Below are 23,581 nucleotides of genomic sequence, written 5' to 3'. Positions count from 1 at the left end.
AATTCGAAACATAAAGCGTTTGGAGATGGCGGGGATTGAACCCGGGACCTTACACATGCAAAGCATGCGCTCTACAACTGAGCTACATCCCCACAGCCAAACTAGCTTCACTTTAGAATAAACAATTGAGATTTCCGCACCGTCTCCCCGGACAACGAGATGCTCAGTCATACCACGTGCTCACAATGTTCAACCTCTGCTTCAGTTCACGGGGTTTCTGCTCCTCTTTCCTTTGAACTTTCCAAAAAAAAAGTCAGCGGAAATAAAAAAAATACAATTGCCAGTGACGAGGCGGACATCCAACCTCTGAATCATAAAGTGAGATGGATGAATGACACAGCGTCAAACAAGAGGTGGGACTGCTCGCTCTGCATTGCACTGTCACACATTCCGGTCAGTCGGCGGCTGCTCTGAGCTGAGCTGCTGAGGGGACCGTGAGATGAAATCCTGTTCCGGGACAATTTCATGCTTGTGGAGCCTCAGAAGTTGGAACGCGAAGCGTAATTCTGATGAAAAATATTTTTGGAGATGCTGGGGATTGAATCCAGGACCTCATACATACGAAACATGCGCTCTACCACGAAACTACATCCCCAGATAAAATCAATAGCTACCCAAGGAAAGAAGAACTGATTGTCCTCATTTTATGAGACCACCCAAGTTGGGTCTGCCAGGTGATCGATTGTTTCCAGTTGCACAGATTCGGGAGGAGCAGGGAACAGGCATTTGGACCACACAGAAGTAAGAACAGTCTGGATATTAGGCAGAGAGATTCATTTCCCAGAGAGTAGTGAGTCACTGGAATGCATTGCCGGCTGGTGTGGTGGGTGCTGACACTTTGTATACTGGGCTTAAAATCATCTAGTTTTCTGCTCCAACCAGTCAATTAAAGATGAAGTATGCGAACCTGATACAACTGTGGGTGAACGGAAGAAACCAGGCCTCAGCACTTAGTCCAATGAGAAAGGGGGAGTTGAGAAGAAAGGCCGGGAAAGTGGGGAGAGACTCCTTGAACTGTGCTGTAACCATCCTTCCCATTTCAGGGCGCATTTTTCGAACGCTCCCGTTATCAGTCACTTTGCTTACGGTTGGACGGGACCAGAAATGCTCAGGCACATTGTAGCAGAGGCCGGCAAGAATATTTCGAGTCCTCCAGCTTCAGAGGAGGGCAAGGTGAGGCACGAACAGCATTGAGTCTCATTTCACTAGAGACGGCCAGGTGTGAGTTTGTGTTTGAAGATCACTTCACAAAAAACACCTTGACGAGCTGAGGTTACTGACGGACATGATGGTCAGGAAAAGACCAGCTGGTTCATCAATCCTGTCCCACATGCCCGGAGCATCGTGACTGGACACTTCCGACCGACACCACCCGCTCCACCCACCGGAAACATGTAATCTCCTGGGAGCGATTACAAACCAGAAAAAAATACAGGCCCAATTTTTGGAAAGTTCCTTCCCGACATCTTCAGGCGATTGAAACCAGTCCAGGACATGACAGTGACCATGTGTCGGTTAACAGTAAAACCACTAACCTTCGATATGATGCGATCTCTGCCCCAGTTAAGAACAGATCCAGATCCCTCGAGAAGGCAGAAAGAGAGTCAGCACCCACCACACCAGCCGGCAATGCATTCCAGAGTCTCACTACTCTCTGGGAAATGAAGAACCGCCTGACATCCAGACTATTCTTACCTCTGTGTAGTCGAAACGCCTGTTCCCTGCTCCGCCCCAATCTTTGAATCTGCAAATAATCTATCAAGTGGCAGACCCACCTTGGACGGGCTCATAAAATGAGAACGATCAGTTCTTCTTTCCTTGGGTAGCTATTGATTTTATCTGGGGATGTAGCTCAGTGGTAGAGCGCATGCTTCGCATGTATGAGGTCCTGGGTTCAATCCCCAGCTTCTCCAAAAATGTTTTTTCATCAGAATTACGCACGGAAAGGCGAATTTTGCTTTCTGAGCGCAGTGAGTTCCAACTTCTGAGGCTCCACAAACATTAAATTGTCCCGGAGCAGGACTTCATCTCACGGTCCCCTCAGCAGCTCAGCTCATAACAGCCGACGACTGACCAGAATTCAAAAGGTAAAGTGTTTGGGCATAGAAACTGAGACCTCATACACGCGAAGCATGCGGTCTATCACTGAGCTCCAACACCAGATAATAACGACCTCGAACCAAGTGTGAAAGGACTGAGTGCCTCACTTTCCTAAGGCCACCCGAGGATTTACTCTGCTGAAAAGCATTTCCTCTTTTAAGCATAGGAGATACCTGAGGTCTGCGGACCTGATACTAGTATTTTAATTCCAGATTTTATTCAATTAATTCAATTTTTAATTAATTGAAATTGAATTCCCAGGCTGCCGTGGCGGGATTATTAGTCCAGGCCTCTGGATTACCAGTCCAGTAAACTAACCACAATAATACCGTACCCGCTGGGTAAACAGAAGAAACCAGGTCTCGTCACTCAGAGAAATGAGAAAGGGAGCGTTGCGAAGAAAGTCTGGGGGAGAGGCGAGTCTCCTCGGGCTGTGCCGACCAGCATTTCTGTTTCAGGTCGTTGTTCTTCCAACTGCTCGCTGGACATTGCACCGTCACACATTCCGATCAGTCGGCGGCTGCTGTGAACTGAGCTGCTGAGGAGACCGTGAGATGAAATCCTGCTCAGGGGCAATTTAATGATTGTGGAGCCTCAGAGGATGGAATGAGCGGCACATCGAAATCAAGATTCGCCTTTCTGTGGGTAATTGTGGTGAAAAAATAGCTGCGAAGATGCTGGGGATTGAACCCAGGATCTCATGCATGCGAAGCCACGCGCTCTCCCACTGAGCTACATCCCCACATAGGAGCACATTCCAAAGAAGAGCTGATCTCCTTCATTTTATGAGGTCTCATAAGGTTTTTTGGGGGGCTTCAATTCATCTCCTTTTCTGCTTCAACCATAAAATTAAACATGAAGTTTGCGGACCTGATATAATTGTGGGTGAACGGAAGAAACCAGGCCTCGGCACTCAGAGCAATGAGAATGGAGCGTTGAGAAGAAAGGCTGGGAGAGGGGGAGAGTCTCCTTTGGCTGTGCTGTCACCATCCTCCCGATTTCAGGGCACATTTATCGAACGCTCCCGTTATCAGTCACTTTGCTTACGGTTGGACGGGACTAGAAATCCTCAGGCACATTGTGGCAGAGGCCGGCAAGAATATTTCGAGTCCTTGAGCTTCAGAGGAGGGTAAGGAGAGACACAGACAGCATTGAGGATAATTTCACTATAGACGGATGCTGGATTTGCCCCAGGTGTGGTTTTGTGTTTAAAGATCACTTCATTGAAAACACCTTGACGATCTGGGGCTACAGACGGACATGATGGTCAGGAAAAGACCAGTTGGTTCATCAATCCTGCCCCACATGCCTGGAGCATCGTGACTGGACACTTCCGACCGACACCACCCGCCCCTCCCACCGGAAACATGTAATCTCCTGGGAGCGGCGACAAACTAGAAACAAATCCAGCGCCAATAAGGAGGGGAAATTCTGGGAAATTCCTCCCCGACTCCTTCAGGCGATCGAATCGAGTTCAGTGGATCACACTGACGATGTGCAGGTTAAATGTAAAACCACTCACCTTCTATATGATGCGATCTCTGCCCCAGTCAAGAACTGGTCCAGATCCATCCAGAAGGCAAAGAGTCAGCACCCACCACACCAGCCGGCAATGCATTCCAGAGACTCAGTACTCTCTGGGAAAAGATGAACCGCCTAACATCCAGCATATTCCCACCTCTGTGTAGTCTGAACGCCTGTCCGCTCCTCCTCCCCAATCTGTGAAACTGGGAATAATCTATTTCTTCACTCAGAGGGTCGTGAACCTGTGGAATTCTCTATCAAAGAAGGCTGTTGAGGCCAAGTCACTGAATATATTTACGAAAGATAGATTTCTGCACGCAGAAGGCATCAAAGCGTATGGAGAGAGAGCGGGACTATGGTATTGAGATGGAGGATCAGCCATGATCATATATAATGGCGGAGCAGGTTCGAAGGCCCGAATTTCCGATTCGTGATCCTATTTTCTCTGTTGTGATCACTGGGTTCGCTCTCCAGCCCCGGGATGGGAGCCATTTCAAAGGCGCGTGCGTGCTTCCATTGAATTTTATCGTGTGCAGAGCGTTCGGTTTTCTCGAGGTGAAGAAACCCTTTCCTGTCCTTGTGTGCGAAGGTGAGGTGAGGACAAGAGGGTCGTTTCAAAATATAAAGCGTTTGGAGAGGCCGGGGATTGAACCCGGGACCTCATACATGCAAAGCATGCGCTCTTCCATTGAGCTACATCCCCTTAGCAAAGCCTCTTCAACTTTAGAATAAAAACGTGGGCTTTCCGCTCTGTCTCTCCCGGACAACCAGATGCCCAGTCGTTCCAGGTGCTCACCATGTTCAACCTCTGCTTCAGTTCACGGGGTTTCTGCTCCTCTTCACTTCGAACTTTCCAAAAAAAACGTCAGCGCAAATAAAAAAAATACACTTGCTAATAGTCAGTGACGAGGCTGACATCCAACCTCGGAATCATAAAGTGAGATGGATGAATGACACAGCGTCAAACAAGAGCTGGGACTGCTCGCTCAATATTGCACTGTCACACATTCCGGTCAGTCGGCGGCTGCTGTGAGCTGAGCTGCTGAGTGGACCGTGAGATGAAGTCCTGCTCCGAGACAATTTGATGCTTGTGGAGCCTCAGAAGTTGGATCTCGCTGCGCTCAGCAAGCGCGATTCGCCTTTCCGTGCATAATTCTGATGAAAAATATATTTGGAAATGCTGGGGATTGAACTCAGGACCTCATGCATGCGAAGCTTGCGCTCTACCACTGAGCTATACCCCCAGATGAAGCAAGCAGCTAACCAAGGAAAGAGGAACTGATTGTCCTCATTTTATGAGACCACCCATGATGGGTCTGCCACGTGATGGATTATTTCCAGTTTCAAATTTTGGGGCGGAGCAGGGAACAGGCGTTTCGACCACACAGAGGGAAGAATCGTCTGGATGTTGGACGGTTCTTCATTTCCCAGAGAGTAGTGAGTCTCTGGAATGCATTGCCGGTTGGTGTGGTGGGTGCTGACACTTTGTATACTGGGCTTAAAATCGTCTAGTTTTCTGCTGCAACCAGACAATGAAAGGTGAAGTATGCGGACCTGATACAACTGTGGGTGAACGGAAGAAACCAGGCCTCGGCACTTAGTCCAATGAGAAAGGGGGAGTTGAGAAGAAAGGCTGGAAAAGTGGGGAGAGACTCCTTGAACTGTGCTGTAACCACCCTTCCTATTTCAGGACGCATTTTTCGAACGCTCCCGTTATCCGTCACTTTGATTACGGTTGGACGGGACTAGAAATGCTCAGGCACATTGTCGCAGAGGCCGGCAAGAATATTTCGAGTCCTGCAGCTTCAGAGTAGGGCAAGGTGAGGCACGGACAGCATTGAGTCTCATTTCACTCTAAAGGGCCAGGTGTGAGTTTGTGTTTAAAGATCACTTCACAAAAAACACCTTGACGAGCTGAGGTTACTGACGGACATGATGGTCAGGAAAAGACCAGCTGGTTCATCAATCCTGTCCCACATGCCCGGAGCATCGTGACTGGACACTTCCTACCGACACCACCCGCCCCGCCCACCGGAAACATGTAATCTTCTGGGAGCGGTTACAAACCAGAAAAAAAATTCTGGAAAATTCTTCCCCGACATCTTCAGGTGATCGAAACCTGTCCAGGACATGACAGTGACCATGTGTAGGTTAACTGTAAAACCACTCACCTTCTATATGATGCGATTTCTGTCCCAGTCAAGAACCGGTCCAGATCCCTCAAGAAGGCAGAGAGAGAGTCAGCACCCACCACACCAGCCGGCAATGCATTCCAGAGACTCACTGATAGCTGGGAAATGAAGAACCGCCTAACATCCAACCTATTCTTACCTCTGTGTAGTCTGAACGCCTGTCCGCTGAACTCCAGCCTCTGAATCATAAAGTGAGTTGTATGAATGACAGAGCGAGAAACAGGACCGAGAACTGCGATTGTTCGCTCGACATTGCACCGTCACACATTCCGGTCAGTCGGGGGCTGCTATGAGCTGAGCTCTTGAGGGGGCCGTGAGATGAAGTCTTGCTCCGGGACAATTTAATGCTGTGGAGCCTCAGATGATTCATCTTTCCGTGGGTGGCGGGTGGGAGAGAGGCGAAAGACACCTTGGTGTAAGATTGGGCATTTTTAGCATGTAAAGCATACATTTAGATTAGGAGTATTCAAAATATAAACCAGAGAAACCACTCACGTTTACATTAGGCATCTTAATGCATAAACAGCACCCGCTTATAAACATAAGATCGCTGGGAATCGGAGGATAGTCGCTGAGGATCATGAAATGGCCGAGTTAAAACTTAACCAGAATTCAGAAGGTCAGACTGAGCGAGGTGATGCTGGAAACTGTTTACACTGCAGGGTTCAAGCATTTTGCAGAAGATAATAGACGACATTGTGAATGTGTTAAGAATGTGTTGAGAATGAATTGAGAATATGTGGACCTTGAGCATGTCGAGATATAGGGGTCTTGAGTCCGCACAGACCATGAGCAGTTCTGATAGGTGTCAAGGAATGTGAATAACAAATAAAGATAAAGGAGAGTTTGCATGAAATGAGCGGTATAAAGAATTCTAGTTTTACATTTGAATTTATAGAAGGACAAGACGGCGAGAGAGAGAGAGACGGAGAAGCAGCCACCCGAGGGTACAGCTTCTGTCCAAAGCAAGCATAAAGGTTAGTATCATGTCCTTCTGAGTAATAATATGGCCTGAAAAATTGTGTGTATTGATAGTTGCTTACATTCAATAAAGGATTAATCGTAACTATTGGTGTCGAGTCTGAATCGATCTTATAAACTGGCGACTGCGGCGTCGGACCTTGACATAAGATAATGTGGATTGAGTGAAACTAAGTGCCTCGGACGGACAAGGTGCTGAACCCAGTCAACAGTAACAGCATTGCAACGTCTTCAGCATCTCTTCTGGTGGAGCACCGCAAAGATACACGTGGTCCAGGCCAAACGGGTCCTTCCGGTCCAGGATTGACTTCCCATTTGTGTCCCCAACGCTCAAGGTCAGATCCATCGACGTCCAGCCGGTGTTCCTCTCTCACCACTGCCTCCTACTGGCCGACTGCCAATCGCAGGTGGACCAGAGGGTGGGCAGGGGGATCTGGAAGCTGAACTTGAGACTGTTGACCCCGGAGAACATCGAGGAACGAAAGAGGGATTAAACAGGTTGGAGGACCGTGAAACCCCTTTTCGACTCCATGGTGCACCGGTGGGAAATGATCAAGGCCAATATCAAGAGCTTCTTCATCCTCAAAGGTGTTCAGAAGGCGAGAGAGAGAGACAAAGGGAATTTACAAAGATTGGCAACCCATTCCCTTCCTAAATGTCGACTACAAGATTCTGTCCAAGGTCATCCCCCACAGGCTCGAGTCTGCTCTGGAACAGGTGATCCACCCTGATCAGACCTGTACTGTACCCGGCAGGAAGATCACTGATAGCCTGGCGGCGCCCAGGGATACGATCGCCCTTGTGCAGGACAGGGGGTTGAACACCTGCCTCATCAGCCTGGACCAGGCGAAGGCCTTCGACAGAATATCCCAGACGTACATGATGGGTTTTGGGGAGGGAATCCGCAATTCGATTCGACTGCTCTACGTTGACATCCATAGGGCAGTCCGAATCAACGGGTGGGAGTCAGAGAGCTTTCTGATTAGATCCAGAGTCAGGCAGGGTTGTCCTCTCTCCACGGACTTGTTCGTATATTGTTTGAAACCGTTTGCCAGATCCATCAGGAAGGACACAGGTATCAGAAGGTTGACGATTCCAGCCAGTGGAGGCTCTCAGATTAAAGCTTCCCTGTACATGGACGATGTCACTGTTTTCTGCTCCGATCAGCGGTCGGTACACAGGCTGGTGGGCGTCTGCCATCGTTTTGAGCTGGCCTCGGGTGCCAGAGTGAACGAAATAAGAGTGAGGACATGTTCTTCAGCAGGTGGGATGCCCGGTCCCTTTTCCACTTCACCGTCAGGTCCGACTACCTGAAGGTGCTGGGGATCTGGTTCGAGGGACCCCTGACCTGCACCAAGAACTGTGAGGAGCGGGTCGCCAACACCAAACACAAGCTTGGTATGTGGATGGGACGCTCCCTCTCCATAACTGGCAGGAACCTGGTGATAAGGTGTGAGGTACTCGCAGTGTTGCTCCACGTGGCCAGGGTCTGGCCCATTCCCCGCTGATCCGCCGTCACAGTCGCCAGAGCTATCCACCACTTTGTCTGGAGGTCCAAGGTAGAACACGTCCGCAGGGAACCCATGTACAAGCCCCCAGGCAAAGGGGGCAGGGTGTCCCCAACGCCGCTCTGATGCTGATGGCCACTTTTGTGTGTGGCTGCCTCGGGATATGTGTAGATCCCGAGTACATAAAAATACCAAGTGTCACTACATGCTGAGTTTCTACCAGTCCAACACACTGAGAAGGCTGGGTCTGGCCACGCTGGCTGAGCAGATGCAGGACGTTCCGTCGAGCTGGACCAGTCGGGGACGTTCCTGAAGACCACAAGACCGTCAGACAGTGGTCAGCACGGAACATTCTAGGAGTCCTGCAAGTAAAGGGAAGGGTGGATCCAATCGGGCAGTTCCCCGACCAGACGTTCGATGCCATTTGGCAGATCGTCTCGTCGCCTGAACTGACCAACAGGCGCCAGGATGTAGCCTGGATGGTGGTGAGAAAGGATCTCCCAGTGTGGTCCGCCCAACGCTGATCTAATCACAGCACCACAGCAAGCTGCCCTTGAGGCTGCGGCGAGGAGGAGGGCATCGTCCATATCCTGGTGGGCTGCCCCTTTGTGCAGAATTTGTGGCGAGACATGAGTTGGTATCTGCCCCGGTTCATCCCCAACACCTTAGTAACACAGGACACTGTGCTCTACAGCTGCTCCGCGGGATACACACCGGGACAGGTATCAACTGCTGCTGGAAGACAATCAACTCGGTGAAGGAGGCCCTTTGGTCCGCCCGAAACCAGTTGGTCTTCCAGCTGAAGGAGCTGCCCATGACCGAGTGTTGCCGACTGGCACTCTCCAACGTCCAGGATTTGGTGCTGAGGGACGCACAGAAGCGAGGTGCTGCCTACGGGATGGCTCTATGGGGAAAGGCCACGTTGTAAGGGCATTTCACCTTGTATTGTACAGCATGTATTAGAAGATATGTACTGTGTGTTGAATTGTAATAATGAGGTCACAGCTTGTACGATCTGTATTGTAATGTTTTGAACGGTAATTGTGACATTTACATTGAAATGTATGTATTCTTAAATTTTATGAAATAAAGAATAGTTTGAAATTTTAATAAACTATTGGGCTACAGATACACAAATCACTAAAAGTAGTGACGCAGGTTAGAAAAAAGGCAAATCAAGCACTGGGGTTCAATTCTAGAGGGATAGAATTGATAATCAAAGAATTATGTTAAACTTGTGCGGAGCCTTGGTTAGGCCACACTTGCATTATTGTAAACAGTCTGGGCTCCATATTATAGGAAGCACAGAGAGGCATTGGAGAGGGTGCAACAATGATTCACAAGGATGATACCAGAACTGAGAGGTTATCCTTATCAGGAAAGGCTGAACAGGATGGATCTCTTTACTCTAGAAAAGAGAAGACTGAGGGGTGACCTGACAGAGGTCTTCAAGTTAATGATAGGTTTTGATAGAGTAGACGTAGAGAAAATGTTTCCACTTGTGAGGGAGACCATAGTTAGAGGTCATAAATATAAAACAGTCACTAATAAATCCAATGCGGTATTCAGGAGAAACTTCTTCACCCAAAGAGTGGTAAGAATGTGGAATACGCAATCACATAGTTGAGGCAAATAACGTAGATGCATTTAAGGGGAAGCTAGATAAGCACAAGAGGGAGAAAGGAATAGGGTATCCTGGTCGCGTTAGATTATGGGAGGGAGGAGGCTCATGTGGAGCATAAAGGCTGGCATAAATCAATTGGGCCGAATGGTCTGTTTCAGTGCTGTAGTTTCGTTGTAACTCAATGTACTATTTTGAGGGTGGTGGAAGAGCAGAGGGACCTGGTAGCGCAAATTCACAAATCTTTGAAAGTTGCAGGGCAAGTTGATAAGGCGGTTAAGCAAGCGTATGGGATGCATGCGTTTGTAAATAAGGGCATTGAATACACAAATAGGGAAATCATGTTAAACCTTTACAAATCGCTGGTTAGGTCTCAGCTGGAGTATTGTGTCCAACACTGGGCACCACACTTTAAGAAGGATGTCAAGGCCTTGGACAGGGTACAGAGAAGGCTTACCTGGGTGATGCCAGGGATGAGGGACTTCAGTTATGTGGAGGGATTGGAGAAGCTGGGATTGTTCTCCTTAGATCAGAGAGGGTCAAGGGAAGACCTAATCGAGGTGTTCGATATAATGAGGGTTTTTTATCGAGCAAATAGGGGAAACTGTTTGCACTGGCAACTGGATTGTTAACCAGAGGTCATAGGTTTAAAATAATTGTCAAAACAACTAGAGGGGAAATGAGAATATTTTTCACACGGAGTGTTGTTAAGCACTGCCTGAAAGGATGGTGTCTCTTTTAGAGGCTGTCTTCGTGTCAGAGACTCAAAATTCATATTGTAACTGGGAAACTGCAGGAACAGAGTGAAACGGTTTTGCTCGTGTCCCTGGATTCAATGCACAATGTGGAGAAATCTGTAACATGTATAAATGAATCGGAGGAGTGAACATGGTCAATACAATTATCTGAAAACTGTAAATGGAGCCGCTCATTGTTGGACCAGTCCTTTCTGAGCACAGCTTTTAACTTTATTCCTGAGAGAAGTCTCATTAAGACAAGGTTCTGAACTTTGAGAAGTTTGTGATATATCCACGTCATCACTTACATTTGGGCAAAGCTGCTGAAGAAATGTGTTTGTTCAAATGACTGTAACTAATAGCAATGATCAGGGGTATAACCGTGTCAGTGGAGATTTCCCCCCTGTATAAATCAGGGATCGCTGTAATGAATCCACACAGAGTGCCTGCCGGAGCTGCGGTTTCCAGGCCAACAGACATTACTGCTTCTCACAGAAATGGGATATTCAATAATGTATCAGATAGAATGTATTTATTATCCTGTCCTTGCAGCCGTTGGAGTTCCAGGTAAGCCATTATCTCAGCTGTTCATGGTCTAAATCGGTATTAACTCTGCTGCTGTATTTGGCATTATTTTTCTCCCATCGTGTATTATACAGTGGACTGTTCTGTTCTATCAGTTGATCGATTGTCCTAAGTCTCTGCTATTGTTGTCTTATAGCAGCTGCATTGTGTGCCTTATGATCTTGTATATCCAACCCTGGCATTGTTACTGGATTATTCTCTGTACTGAATGTATTGGAATCAGGTGTCTGGGCTAAGAGCTGGTCTCAGACCATCAGGAGCTGTGAACAGTTTCATGTTGTGGAACTAACCTGTCCTGGAATATTTTTTCATCAATGTGTTTTCAGTGATTGATAATGAGACAGCTCACGGTCTCGGTGTCACAAGGAGGCGGCGCAATGTCCTCCCTCCCCGATAACATGGTACGGTTTAACAGGGATTTCAATGTATTTATTGGTTATCACTGTTATGAAAGATAATTTCATTGTGTGTGTATCTGACACCGCTTCAGATGTCTGGCTACTGAAATGAGTTTGCTGCTGATTCTTTCACATCTCATTCTCTGCTTCACTGTCGATGAATTCACTGTAAAATGCAATGTTTTGAGGTTATGTTGTATCAGTTTGCACTTTATCTGATGGAATCATGAGCCCTTCCATTTATCTGCAGACTTTCAGCAGCAGCGGTGATTTTGGCGTTTTGTTAATTGAACAATGCCGCCATCTAACGCTGTACTTTGTAATTACAGGAGAAGGAATTTCAATTGTTGTGAGGTGTGTCTGGAAGAGGGTTTCAGTTCTGTTTATTCCATGCATTGTAGGTGAAGTGAACAGTGCAGGTGAACAGGTGGAGATTTGGATGATCTGTAGAAACATTAAACTGTTCACAGAGGCTTCACCATTTAACAAACTGACACTAAGAACAAAATCGTTTGAACATGGGGCTGGTGAAGGGAAAGCAGGCGCAGGATGTTCGGATTTACTCGGATGTGAAAAGGGGCATTGAGGAAGAGAGTAGAGAGAGTGCGGAGAAATAGAGAGGAGCGATTGAGAAAGAAACTGAGCAGGAAAACGAGAGATAGGGGGAGAAGGAACAATAGAAAAAGAGAGACAAGGAGAGAGATACGCAGTCAGAGAAGGAGAAAGAGGGGAGAGAGAGAGAGCAGCAGCGGTGTGAATAATTCATCGGAATGAACTGCTGAAACTTCCAGTACAATTATGAAGTGGAAATGTGACTTGAACTTTTTATCAGGATGTTGTCAGATTGTGAGAGTTTTATTGTATTCTCTCCGGGTGTGTTTATCACTATCAGTATTAGGTCTGTTTATGTGAATGTTCCTTTCACTTGTTTACTGATTGAATAAATAAACATAATTGAAATGTATCTAAAGAATAGGATCAGTGATTTCTTGATCGAATTGAATTATGAGGATATTGTATTCTAGAAGCTATGTGTCAGTTTTATTCAATAAAGAACGAAGCGAATTCAATGATTGTATTTTAATGTAATTTTAGTTTATGCAAAGAAAATTTATTGAACACATTATGTAACCAACGAACAGTTCATTGACACTAATAACCACATAAATTAATGGTTGAATTCAATAATTGGATTGTGTGAGCTGGACCTGTAGATTAGATTTCCTCTAACACTCTGCTGCAGTCTCTCCCTGTGAATCCCAGCCTCTCCTCCCACGGCATCGAATCCTCCGTCTCCTCATCCGTTCCCTCAGTTCATTCGCTTTCCCAAACTATCAGCTGCTGATTCCCCTCCAGCTCATACATGTCCTTTTCCTTGGTCTCCCTCCCAAACGCACTCGCTCGCTCGGCCTCCAGTCGCCTCTTCTAATCCAGTCCGAAGCCTCAAACTCACCCCCACGGATCACGGTCTTGCCCGTTTTGTGCCAGCCCCAGTCGGCTCTCTCCACCCAGAGCAACAAACCTCCCCCTGTCCCCTCACCTTCTCGTCCCTCGCTCACTTTCCCGTCCATCTGGAGCCCAAATCCGGATTTAACCTGTTGGAATCCCGGTGTTTAAATCCCTCCTCCCTTCCCCACCGGCACTGTCCCCTCACTCGGCCCTTCCAGTGGATCTGGTGCTCACTTTATTCACTCTCTGTATCAATTTCCCAATTCATTATTGATCATTGTGTTTAAAAACATTTCTCTGTCCGAAAGCGCTGCCCAGGTCAGTGAATCAGTTTCCACCGTTTGATGCAGCAACAAAGCTGGAAATTTCACCCCAGATCCTCTCAAACTGCTGCTTTCGCTCGAGGTCTGATCAGTAATTTCTCTGCTTCTTTTCTCTCTCTTTTACAGTTAACTTGGTGGCGATTGTGATCCTGTCCCGAGGAAAGTGCGGACTCTCCAAATGTATCACTTGCTACCTGGTGGGAATGGCGGCGGCCGATCTCCTGGTCGTTATCACTGATCCGATATTGAAATGGATTGGACTGATTTATTTCCCAAATTCATTCCTGGGAATTACTCCCGTGTGTTCGGTCATTGACTTCCTGACTTTTGCAACCACCGAGATTTCTGTCTGGCTCACAGTGGCTTTCACCTTTGATCGATTTGTGGCCATTAGTTGTCAGAAGCTGAAAACAAAATATTGCACCGAGAAAACGGCGGCTGCTGTTATCGGGGTGGTGAGTGCGCTGAGCTGTTTACTAAACATTCCCTGGTACTTTGTATTTGACCCGGAATATATAATGGACAATGTACCCCGGGGTTGTGTCTTGAAACCGACCTTTTTCACTTCACCCGCATGGGAAGCGTTTGTCTTGTTTACTGTTGTTTCAACTCCTTGTCTGCCATTCATTCTGATTTTGCTGTTCAATGTTCTCACCGTCAGCCACATTTTAGCGGCCAATAGAGTCCGCAGGGGACTCCGGGGCCGCAGCAATGTCGAGAATCACAAGGATCCAGAGATGGAGAACCGAAGGAAATCCATCATTTTACTCTTCAGTATATCAGGCAGTTTTATATTGTTATGGAGCACACTCGTTTTTTATGTTATCTCTCTGTATGCAACAAATACCCAGTACTATAAAGTCAGTGACATTGAGTCAGCCGGACTCATGCTTCAACTTCTCAGTTCCTGCACCAACACGTGTATTTATGCTGTGACCCAGACTAAATTCAGAGAGGAGCTGAAGAACGGGGTGAAATACCCACTGAATCTAATTGTTACATTAGTTAAATCATAGAAACGTCTGAAGTCTTTTCAACTGAAATTAAACAAAAAGTCAATGAGAGTGGATTTTCACGTTTGTCGGTGGCGTGAGACGGGCTGTAACGGATCGGGCGCCCGTTATTCACCGCGCCTGATTTTACCATCCATTGACATAAATGAATTCACGAAAGTAACTGATATTAAACCAATCATTTAAATACATTTGGAAATACCAGAGAGGAATCATATCTTACGCGACAAATGCGGTGTTGTGAAATGATACAAAGATGTGATTCTAACATGAAACTGTTTGCTGTTTTTTATTCTGGAAATAATATGATTTCAATATTTAATGTTTAATCGTGAAATGAATAAAATCAAATCCTCCTTTTCGATTGATGATTATTTCCCATCACACACACTGCCCAGTGTGATGGACTGAGGGTGAGCTGTCAGGGTCAGACAGCGTCCTGTTCATTGGGACATTTGTTTTGACCAGAACAGAATAATAATGGACCAACACCCAGACCGTTACTAGCTGGTAAAATATTAATGTAATTTCAAACTCCAGTGGGGAGTTCCGAAGATCGTTTCCTCTCTGAGCTGCTGGGCAGCAATGTTTACTCACTGCAGGGAGTTTAATGGGACATGAGGCTGGGCCTGGTTACACAGATTTATAAGGAAACCTCATGATACATTTCTGAGACGATCAGGAGGCGGGAGATTTCTCACGGCCGCAGCAGGCCAAGGGAAAGCTCTAATGCTCCTCCTCGCCACACAAAATATAAGTTAAAAATAAACTTCTCAGTGTTCTGGATCACTCAATGCCCATCGATAGGGCGGCTCCTCCTCCCATTTGTAACTGACATTATGTGGTGTCCCGTGTACGTCATAATACTCTGATTTACATATTACACGTGGCCTGACCGGAAACAGGTGGGTGTTGCTCCGGCCGCTCTTCTCAGGACCCGACCCACGGTGGTGGAGGCAGGAACTCCAACGTTAAAGGGGCGGTAAGTGACCTGACACCATTTACTCGCCTCTACCACCCCATTTCCGTCAGGCGGGGATAGTTAAAATCGGCCACACCTTTCCTGACCTACGCCCGAGTATTAATCTTCGAAGCCCACAAGCTGGTCCATTGTCTAAAACTACGCCGGTTCACAACACGTGAATGGAAAATTTCACCATCGCTGGGGGCTGAGCTGAAAAAGCGGATCACCCGCCCCTTATAGAACAGGCCCGATTTTACTTTCTCCGTCAGTTTACCGCCCAAGCAGTGAAGGTGAAATTACCCCCTACGTCTCTGATCCCAAAGTTCGACAGGTGTGTGAAGCACATCACACACTGTTTGCTAAATACTGTCATGAATGTGAGCGTATCGATCCATGTATTCAGGTAAAAGGTGATAACCCCCCGCCCCTCCATAGAGACAGGATCCCTATACCGTGGAGTCGAAGTGGGGGTTCACCCCCAACAGCTCGGTAACACAGGATGCAGTGCACTGCGGGCAGTTCCCTGGGATGCACCTCCAGATAGATATGAACTGCTGCTGGAAGGCCATCAACTCGGTGAAGGAGGCCCGATGGTCTTCCTAAAACCAGCTGGTCTTCCAGGTGAAGGAGCTGTTCACGATCCAAGGTCCAGGAGTCCGTGCTGTGGGAAGCACTGAAGTTTAAACTAACTTGGCAGTGGGATGGGATACAGAGTGGAGCTACAATAGGGGGTGATGTGCAGCCAAATATATAGAAAAAAACAAGTCAGCTTGGAAGACAGGGCAAATATGTGAGGGCAGGGCTGGATGGCATCTATTTTAATGCAAGGAGTCTTGCGAATAAGGTGGATGAACTGAAGGTGTTGATAAACATATGGGAGTATGATATTGTTGCTGTCACAGAGACATGGTTGAGGGAGGGGCAAGACTGGCAGCTCAATATTCCGGGGTACAGAATCGTCAGGCGAGACAGAGGGGGAGGTATAAGAGGAGGGGGGGTCGCAATATTAATTAAAGAATCAATTACTGCCATAAGGAGGGATGATATATTAGCAGGTTCCTCTAATGAGGCCATATGGGTGGAGCTTAAAAACAAAAAGGGGGCAAGCACTTTGATGGGAGTGTACTATAGGCCCCCAAACAGTCAGGGGGAGATAGAGGAACAGATATGTAGGCAAATCTCAGAAAATTGTGCAAATAATAGGGTAATAATAGTGGGGGATTTCAACTTCCCCAATATTAACTGGGATACTCAGAGTGTAAAAGGCTTAGAGGGTACAAAATTCTTAACGTGCATCCAGGAGAGCTTTTTGAGCCAGCATGTAGAAAGTCCTACAAGAGAGGGGGCGGTACTGGACCTAATTCTAGGGAATGTGGCCGGCCAAGTGGAAGAAGTGCTAGTAGGTGAGCACTTTGGTGACAGTGACCATAATTTGGTGAGATTTAAGGTGGTCATGGAAAAGGACAGGGAGGGGCCGGAAATAAAGGTTCTAAATTGGGGGAAGGCCGATTTTAATAGGATAAGGCAGGATCTGGCCAAAATGGACTGGGATCAGCTGCTTGTAGGAAAATCCGCATCGGAGCAATGGGAGTCTTTCAGAAGGGAGATTGAGTCCATACAATGGCAACATGTTCCTGTAAAGGTCAAGGGTGGTTCCAAGAACTCCAGAGAACCTTGGATGTCAGGGGATATACGAGAATGGATTAGGAAAAAAAGGAGGGCTTTTGGCAGATACAAAAGGCTAAAGACGGAGGAAGCCCTAGAGGAGTACAAAAAGTGCAGGGGGATACTTAAAAAAGAAATTAGGAGATCAAGGAGGGGCCATGAAATAACACTGGCGAGCAAAATAAAGGAAAATCCTAAGATGTTTTATAAGTATATTAAGGGTAAGAGGATGACCAGGGAAAAAATAGGGCCCATTAGGGACAAAAATGGCAATCTGTGTGTGGAGCCGGCAGATGTAGGAGGGGTTCTAAATGATTTTTTTGCATCTGTTTTCACTATGGAGAAGGACGATGTAGACATAGAAATACGGCAGGGGGACTGTGATATACTCGAACATATTAACATCGAGCGGGAGGAGGTATTGGCGGTTTTAGCAGGCCTAAAAATGGATAAATCCCCAGGCCCGGACGAAATGTATCCCAGGCTACTGTGTGAGGCAAAGGAGGAGATTGCGGGGGCTCTGACACATATATTCAGAACCTCTCTGGCCACAGGGGATGTGCCAGAGGACTGGAGAACCGCTAATGCAATACCATTATTCAAGAAGGGGAGTAGGGAAAAACCGGGGAACTACAGGCCAGTGAGCCTAACATCAGTGGTAGGAAAATTATTGGAAAAAATTCTGAAGGACAAAATTAGTCTCCACTTGGAGAAGCAAGGATTAATCAGGGATAGTCAACATGGCTTTGTCAAGGGAAGATCATGTCTGACTAATTTGATTGAATTTTTTGAGGGGGTGACTAGGCGTGTGGATGAGGGTAACGCAGTGGATGTGGTATACATGGATTTCAGTAAGGCCTTCGATAAAGTCCCGCACAGGAGACTGGTCAAGAAGGTACGAGCCCATGGAATCCAGGGTGCCTTGGCACTTTGGATACAAAACTGGCTTAGTGGCAGAAGGCAGAGGGTGATGGTCGAAGGTTGTTTTTGTGACTGGAAGCCTGTGGCCAGTGGGGTACCACAGGGATCGGTGCTGGGTCCCTTGCTGTTTGTGGTCTACATTAATGACTTGGATATGAATGTAAAAGGTATGATCAGTAAGTTCACTGATGATACAAAAATTGGTAGGCTGGTAAATAGCGAGGAGGATAGCCTCAGTCTGCAGGACGATATAGATGGGTTGGTCAGATGGGCGGAACAGTGGCAAATGGAATTTAACCCGGAAAAGTGCGAGGTGATGCACTTTGGAGGGACTAACAAGGCAAGGGAATACACAATGAATGGGAGGACCCTAGGCAAGACAGAGGGTCAGAGGGATCTTGGTGTGCAAGTTCACAGATCCCTGAAGGCGGCGGAACAGGTAGATAAGGTGGTAAAGAAGGCATATGGGATACTTGCCTTTATTAGCCGAGGCATAGAATATAAGAGCAAGGAGGTTATGATGGAGCTGTATAAAACACTGGTTAGGCCACAGCTGGAGTACTGTGTGCAGTTCTGGTCGCCACACTACAGGAAGGATGTGATCGCTTTTGAGAGGGTGCAGAGGAGATTCACCAGGATGTTACCAGGGCTGGAGCGCTTCAGCTATGAAGAGAGACTGGGAAGATTGGGTTTGTTTTCCTTGGAGCAGAGGAGGCTGAGGGGGGACATGATTGAGGTGTACAAAATTATGAGGGGCACAGATAGGATGGATACTAAGGAGCTTTTTCCCTTCGTTGAGGGTTCTATAACAAGGGGACATAGATTCAAGGTAAAAGGCGGGAGGTTTAGAGGGGATTTGAGAAAGAACTTTTTCACCCAGAGGGTGGTTGGAGTCTGGAACTCACTGCCTGAAAGGGTTGTGGAGGCAGGAACCCTCACAACATTCAAGAAGCATTTGGATGAGCACTTGAAATGCCACAGCATACAAGGCTACGGACCAAATGCTGGAATATGGGATTAGAGTAGACAGGGCTGATGGCCGGCGCGGACACGATGGGCCGAAGGGCCTCTATCCGTGCTGTATAACTCTATGACTCTAAGATGCGGCCTGACCAAAGGCTCTATGGGGAAAGACGACATTGTAAGGCTATTTTACCTTGTATTGTTCAGCATGTATTTGAAAATATGTTCTATATTTTCAATTGTAATAACGGAATCGTAGCGTGTATGATATATATTCTATTGTTTTGAATTGCAATTGTGGTATTTACATTGAACTGTGTGCATCCATAAATTTTATGAAATAAAGTACATCTTGAAATATTTTTTAAAAGTTCCAGTCTCACCGTGTGTGCTATGTTGGACAGTGAACAGTGGAAACACAGCCGGACAGTAAAGATGTGGGGAGTTATAAAAAGAACATCTATTGCAGGCACCAGGTGAGAAATAGGATTAATTTCTTAATGATGAGAAACTCGGGGCTGTAGAGGAGCAAAGGGATTTGGGTGTCCAGGTGCACCAATCACGAAAAGCTACTGCACATATCCAAAATTTAAAGGTCCCAATTTCTAGTCTGTCATATCCCAAGGTATTGCTGTCAGGTATTTCGCCAACTCTCTGGAATTTGCTGATAACATCAGGCCCCACTGCCGCCCTCGCTGGTCCATTCCATCCATCCAGCGCCCTCTGCATTAAAAAGTTACATTCAATCATTCTGCTCATCCTCTGCCCCAGGGAGAGAAGACGAAGAGTGGCGGGAGGACCCAGACCATCAGCCTTATATGAGTTTGGACGTTTCTGTTTTTAATTCAGGTTATTTTATTTGCAATTATTTCCCTTTTTTGTACCTTTATATTTTAATTTCATTATTGCAGATTTTGCATTTTTGAACAAATTCTCCAAACCCTTTGCGCAGTGAGTGCTGACTCCGGGCCCTTTGATTGACAGCTCTCACCACCTCCACCCCCACCCCCACTCCCCCGGGCTGACTCCTCCCACCACGTAACACGCAACACGCAACAGCGTCACTCACCTTACCGCGCTGACGTCCTTGCGCCGCGTTGCCTTAGCAACAGGCCCGCGCCGGGAGGATGATGATTGCGGCCCAAGGCCGGTGGACGGGCGGGCGGTGCTGTGGGCGGGGGAGGGACCGACAGAGGGAGGGCCCGCACCGGGGAGTGGCCTGAGAGGGGTGGCGGGCGGAGTTGCTCGGGGCCTCCTGCGGGCCCCGTGAATCTGAACTCTGTCAGCGCCCGGTGTCGAGCTGGGCTCGGGGGGGAGTCACTCTCCCGCCTCCCCGTCAAACGGGCCGTGGGTCGGAGCCCAAAAGTGAGCGAGAATCAAACAGCACAGAGAGAGGCCGCTCGGCCCATCGCGCCTGTGCCCGCCCTGTGAAAGAGGCCGCTCGGCCCATCGCGCCTGTGCCGGCCCTGTGAAAGAGCGATCCCATTAGTCCCACTCCCTCCTGCTCTTTCCCCACAGTCCCGCAAATTTCCCCCCTTCAAGGATTGACCCGATTCCCTTTTGAAAGTTATTATTGAATCTGCTCCCACCGCCCTTTCAGGCAGTGAATTCCAGATCAGAACAACTCGCTGCCGAAAAACATTCTCCTCATCTCCCTCTGGCTCTTTTCCCAATTCCCTTCAATCTGTGTCCTCTGGTTACCGACCCTCCCGCCAGTGGCAACAGTTTCTCCCCATCGACTCCATCAAAACCCCTCCTCATTTTCAACCTCTCTATTAAATCTCCCCTAAACCGTCTCTGCTCTGAGGAGGACAATCCCAGTTTCTCCAGTCTCTCCCGGGAACTGAAGTCCCTCATCCCCGGTACCATTCTGGTAAATCTCCCCTGAACCTTCTCTGCTCCAAAGAGTGTAATCCCAGCTTCTCTATTCTCTCCTCATAATTATTATTATTTATTAAGTGGGTTGTGCTGGGTATCTGGAAGCTGTAATTCGGTGAGTAGAAAGCAGTGGGAGGATAAGTCTGCAGATTGATTTTGGAAGATGGTGAAGACGGTGATCGTGGATTCAGACAAGGGAGGGAGGTGGTCTTTGAGACCGTCCGTGCTCTGTTGTAAGATCTCACTGTGTGTGTCTTGTTCCAGCCGTTCCCATTTGTACCTGTGACCTGACTGGCGGAGTCTGCGACCTCAACTGCTGCTGTGACCCTGACTGTTCCCCCGCGGACATCAATGTCTTCCCCACCTGTCTGCCGGGCAGTGAACCGTAAGTTTCTGTTCATGTTTTACTACATTGGCACCCGGTCCGACAAAGCTTCGATTTTAAGACCCTCGACCTCGTTTTCAAATCCCTCCATGGTCCTCGCCCTCTCCATATCTCTGTAACCTCCTCCAACCGATTTATTCTCCACCGACAACCCCATGTCACTCCACCCTATCATGGAATCGAACCCACCCATTTATCTCCTCCCACACACCATCTGCACTCTGCGCAGTCAGTGCTGGGACACTCAATCCTGTTAGACACACAGTCAGTGCTGGGACACTCCGTCCTGTTATACACACATTCAGTGCTGGGACACTCAGTCCTGTTATACACACAGTCAGTGCTGGGACACTCAGTTCTGTTACACACAGAGTCAGTGCTGGGACACTCAGTCCTGTGAATACACACAGTCAGTGCTGGGACACTCAATCCTGTTATACACACAGTCATTGCTGGGAAAGTCAGTCCTTTTACACACACAGTCAGTGCTGGGACACTCAGTCCTGTTATACATACAGTCAGTGCTGGGACATTCAGTCCTGTTATACACACAGTCAGTGCTGGGACATTCAGTCCTGTTATACACACAGTCAGTGCTGGGACACTCAATCCTGTTATACGCACAGTCAGTGCTGGGACAATCAATCCTGTTATACACACATTCAGTGCTGGGACACCCTGTCCTGCTATCAACACAGTCAGTGCTGGGACACTCACTTCTGTTATACACACAGTCAGTGCTGGGACACTCAGTCCTGTTTTCACACAGTCAGTGCTGGGACACTCAGTCCTGTTATACACAGAGTCAGTGCTGGGACACTCAGTCCTGTTATACACACAGTCAGTGCTGGGACACTCAGTTCTGTTATACACACAGTCAGTGCTGGGACAGTCAGTCCTTTTTCAATACAGTCAGTGCTGGGACACTTAGTCCTGTTGTACACACAGTCAGTGTTGAAACACTCTGTCCTGTTTCCACACAATCAGTGCTGGGACACTCAGTCCTGTTATACACACATTCAGTGTTGGGACACTCAGTCCTGTTATACATACAGTCAGTGCTGGGACAGTCAGTCCTTTGACACACACATTCAGTGCTGGGACACTCAGTTCTGTTATACATGCAGTCAATGCTGGGACACTCAGTCCTGTTATATACACAGTCAGTGCTGGGACACTCAGTCCTGTCATACACACAATCAATGCTGGGACATTCAGTCCTGTTATACACACAGTCAGTGCTGGGACACTCAGTCCTGTTATGCACATTCAGTGCTGGGACACTCAGTCCTGTTATACACACAGTCAGTGCTGGGACACTCAGTCCTGTTCTTCACACATTCAGTGCTGGGACACTCAGTCCTGTTAAACATACAGTCAGTGCTGGGACACTCAGTCCTGTTATGCACACAGTCAGTGCTGGGACACTCAGTCCTGTTAAACACACAGTCAGTGCTGGGACACTCAGTCCTGTTATGCACACAGTCAGTGCTGGGACACTCAGTCCTGTTAAACACACAGTCAGTGCTGGGACACTCAGTCCTGTTATGCACACAGTCAGTGCTGGGACATATTGGATATATTGACCTTGGAGGGGGTACAGTGCAATTTCACCAGAATGACACTGGGGCTTGAAGGGTTCAATTATAAGGACCGGTTGCATAAACTTGGTTTGCATTCCCTTGAGTTTAGAAGGTTGAGGGGTGATCTGATCCAGATATTTAAAATTATAAAGGGATTCGATAGGGTCGAAATAGAAACTATTTTCTCTATTCGGTGAATCCAGAACAAGAGGACATAAACTTAAATTTAGAGCTCGGGTGTCTTGGATTGAAATCAGGAAACTCTTTCCCACACAAGGGTAGTGGAAATCTGCTCAGCCTGATTGAAGTGGACCGTGTGATATAATAGAATTTTCTGTCCTGTCAGAGTTGGACATTTGTAGATCCATCTTTTAAAATGGTGGAGGAACTCAGTTCTAAGATGGATTCCACTCACTTCATCATGAGTCCTCAAACTGCTTCTCTTATCATCAAGATATCAAGGACTGGACACACTGTGTTTGAAAGAAAGCTGATTAATTTGACACTTGTACAGAATATTAATAATCCCTTTAACTGGGCTGGAGTTTAACATCAGAAACAAACCCCAACTGTCAGAATGAACATGGTTCAGTCCTGGATGTGATTAACATCAGCAATAACAGCAGAATCCAACCCCTGCAGTCACATGTGATCCCGCTGGTGACTCAGCAGGTGGGAAGACTGAGTGAATCCCATCCCACACACGAAGCAGGTGATCGGCCTCTCCCCAGTGTGAATACGTTCATGTCTCAGCAGATCCCAAGTTCTTTTAAAGCTCTTCTCACAGTTAG

At 47.4% G+C, this 23,581-nt stretch overlaps 2 protein-coding genes and 4 non-coding genes across 6 annotated transcripts in view; 2 read left to right on the top strand and 4 right to left on the bottom strand.

Annotated features, from left to right (window-relative positions):
• The window catches only part of LOC137316793 (zinc finger protein 850-like), a 512,000-nt gene that overhangs the window by 130,591 nt on the left and 357,828 nt on the right, over positions 1-23,581 (bottom strand). The window lies entirely within an intron of this gene.
• LOC137316796 (zinc finger protein 271-like) overlaps positions 1-23,581 on the top strand; it is a 182,061-nt gene that overhangs the window by 90,792 nt on the left and 67,688 nt on the right. Inside the window, exon 4 of the mRNA XM_067980637.1 lies at positions 7,016-7,024. Within this exon, the coding sequence (XP_067836738.1) occupies positions 7,016-7,024 (9 nt within the window). The remainder of the gene's footprint in view (positions 1-7,015; positions 7,025-23,581) is intronic.
• On the top strand, positions 1,842-1,913 carry trnaa-cgc (transfer RNA alanine (anticodon CGC)). Its single transcript has one exon. It is a non-coding gene; the product is annotated as a tRNA-Ala (tRNA).
• trnaa-cgc (transfer RNA alanine (anticodon CGC)) lies at positions 2,770-2,842 on the bottom strand. Its single transcript has one exon. It is a non-coding gene; the product is annotated as a tRNA-Ala (tRNA).
• trnaa-ugc (transfer RNA alanine (anticodon UGC)) lies at positions 4,256-4,327 on the bottom strand. Its single transcript has one exon. It is a non-coding gene; the product is annotated as a tRNA-Ala (tRNA).
• Positions 4,797-4,868, bottom strand: trnaa-cgc (transfer RNA alanine (anticodon CGC)). The gene has a single exon. It is a non-coding gene; the product is annotated as a tRNA-Ala (tRNA).

Source organism: Heptranchias perlo, unplaced genomic scaffold (assembly GCF_035084215.1).
Source record: "Heptranchias perlo isolate sHepPer1 unplaced genomic scaffold, sHepPer1.hap1 HAP1_SCAFFOLD_60, whole genome shotgun sequence".
NCBI classification, from domain to species: Eukaryota; Metazoa; Chordata; class Chondrichthyes; order Hexanchiformes; family Hexanchidae; genus Heptranchias; species Heptranchias perlo.
Note: the sequence above shows the minus strand (reverse complement) of the source record. Positions and strands in the feature narration are given on the sequence as shown.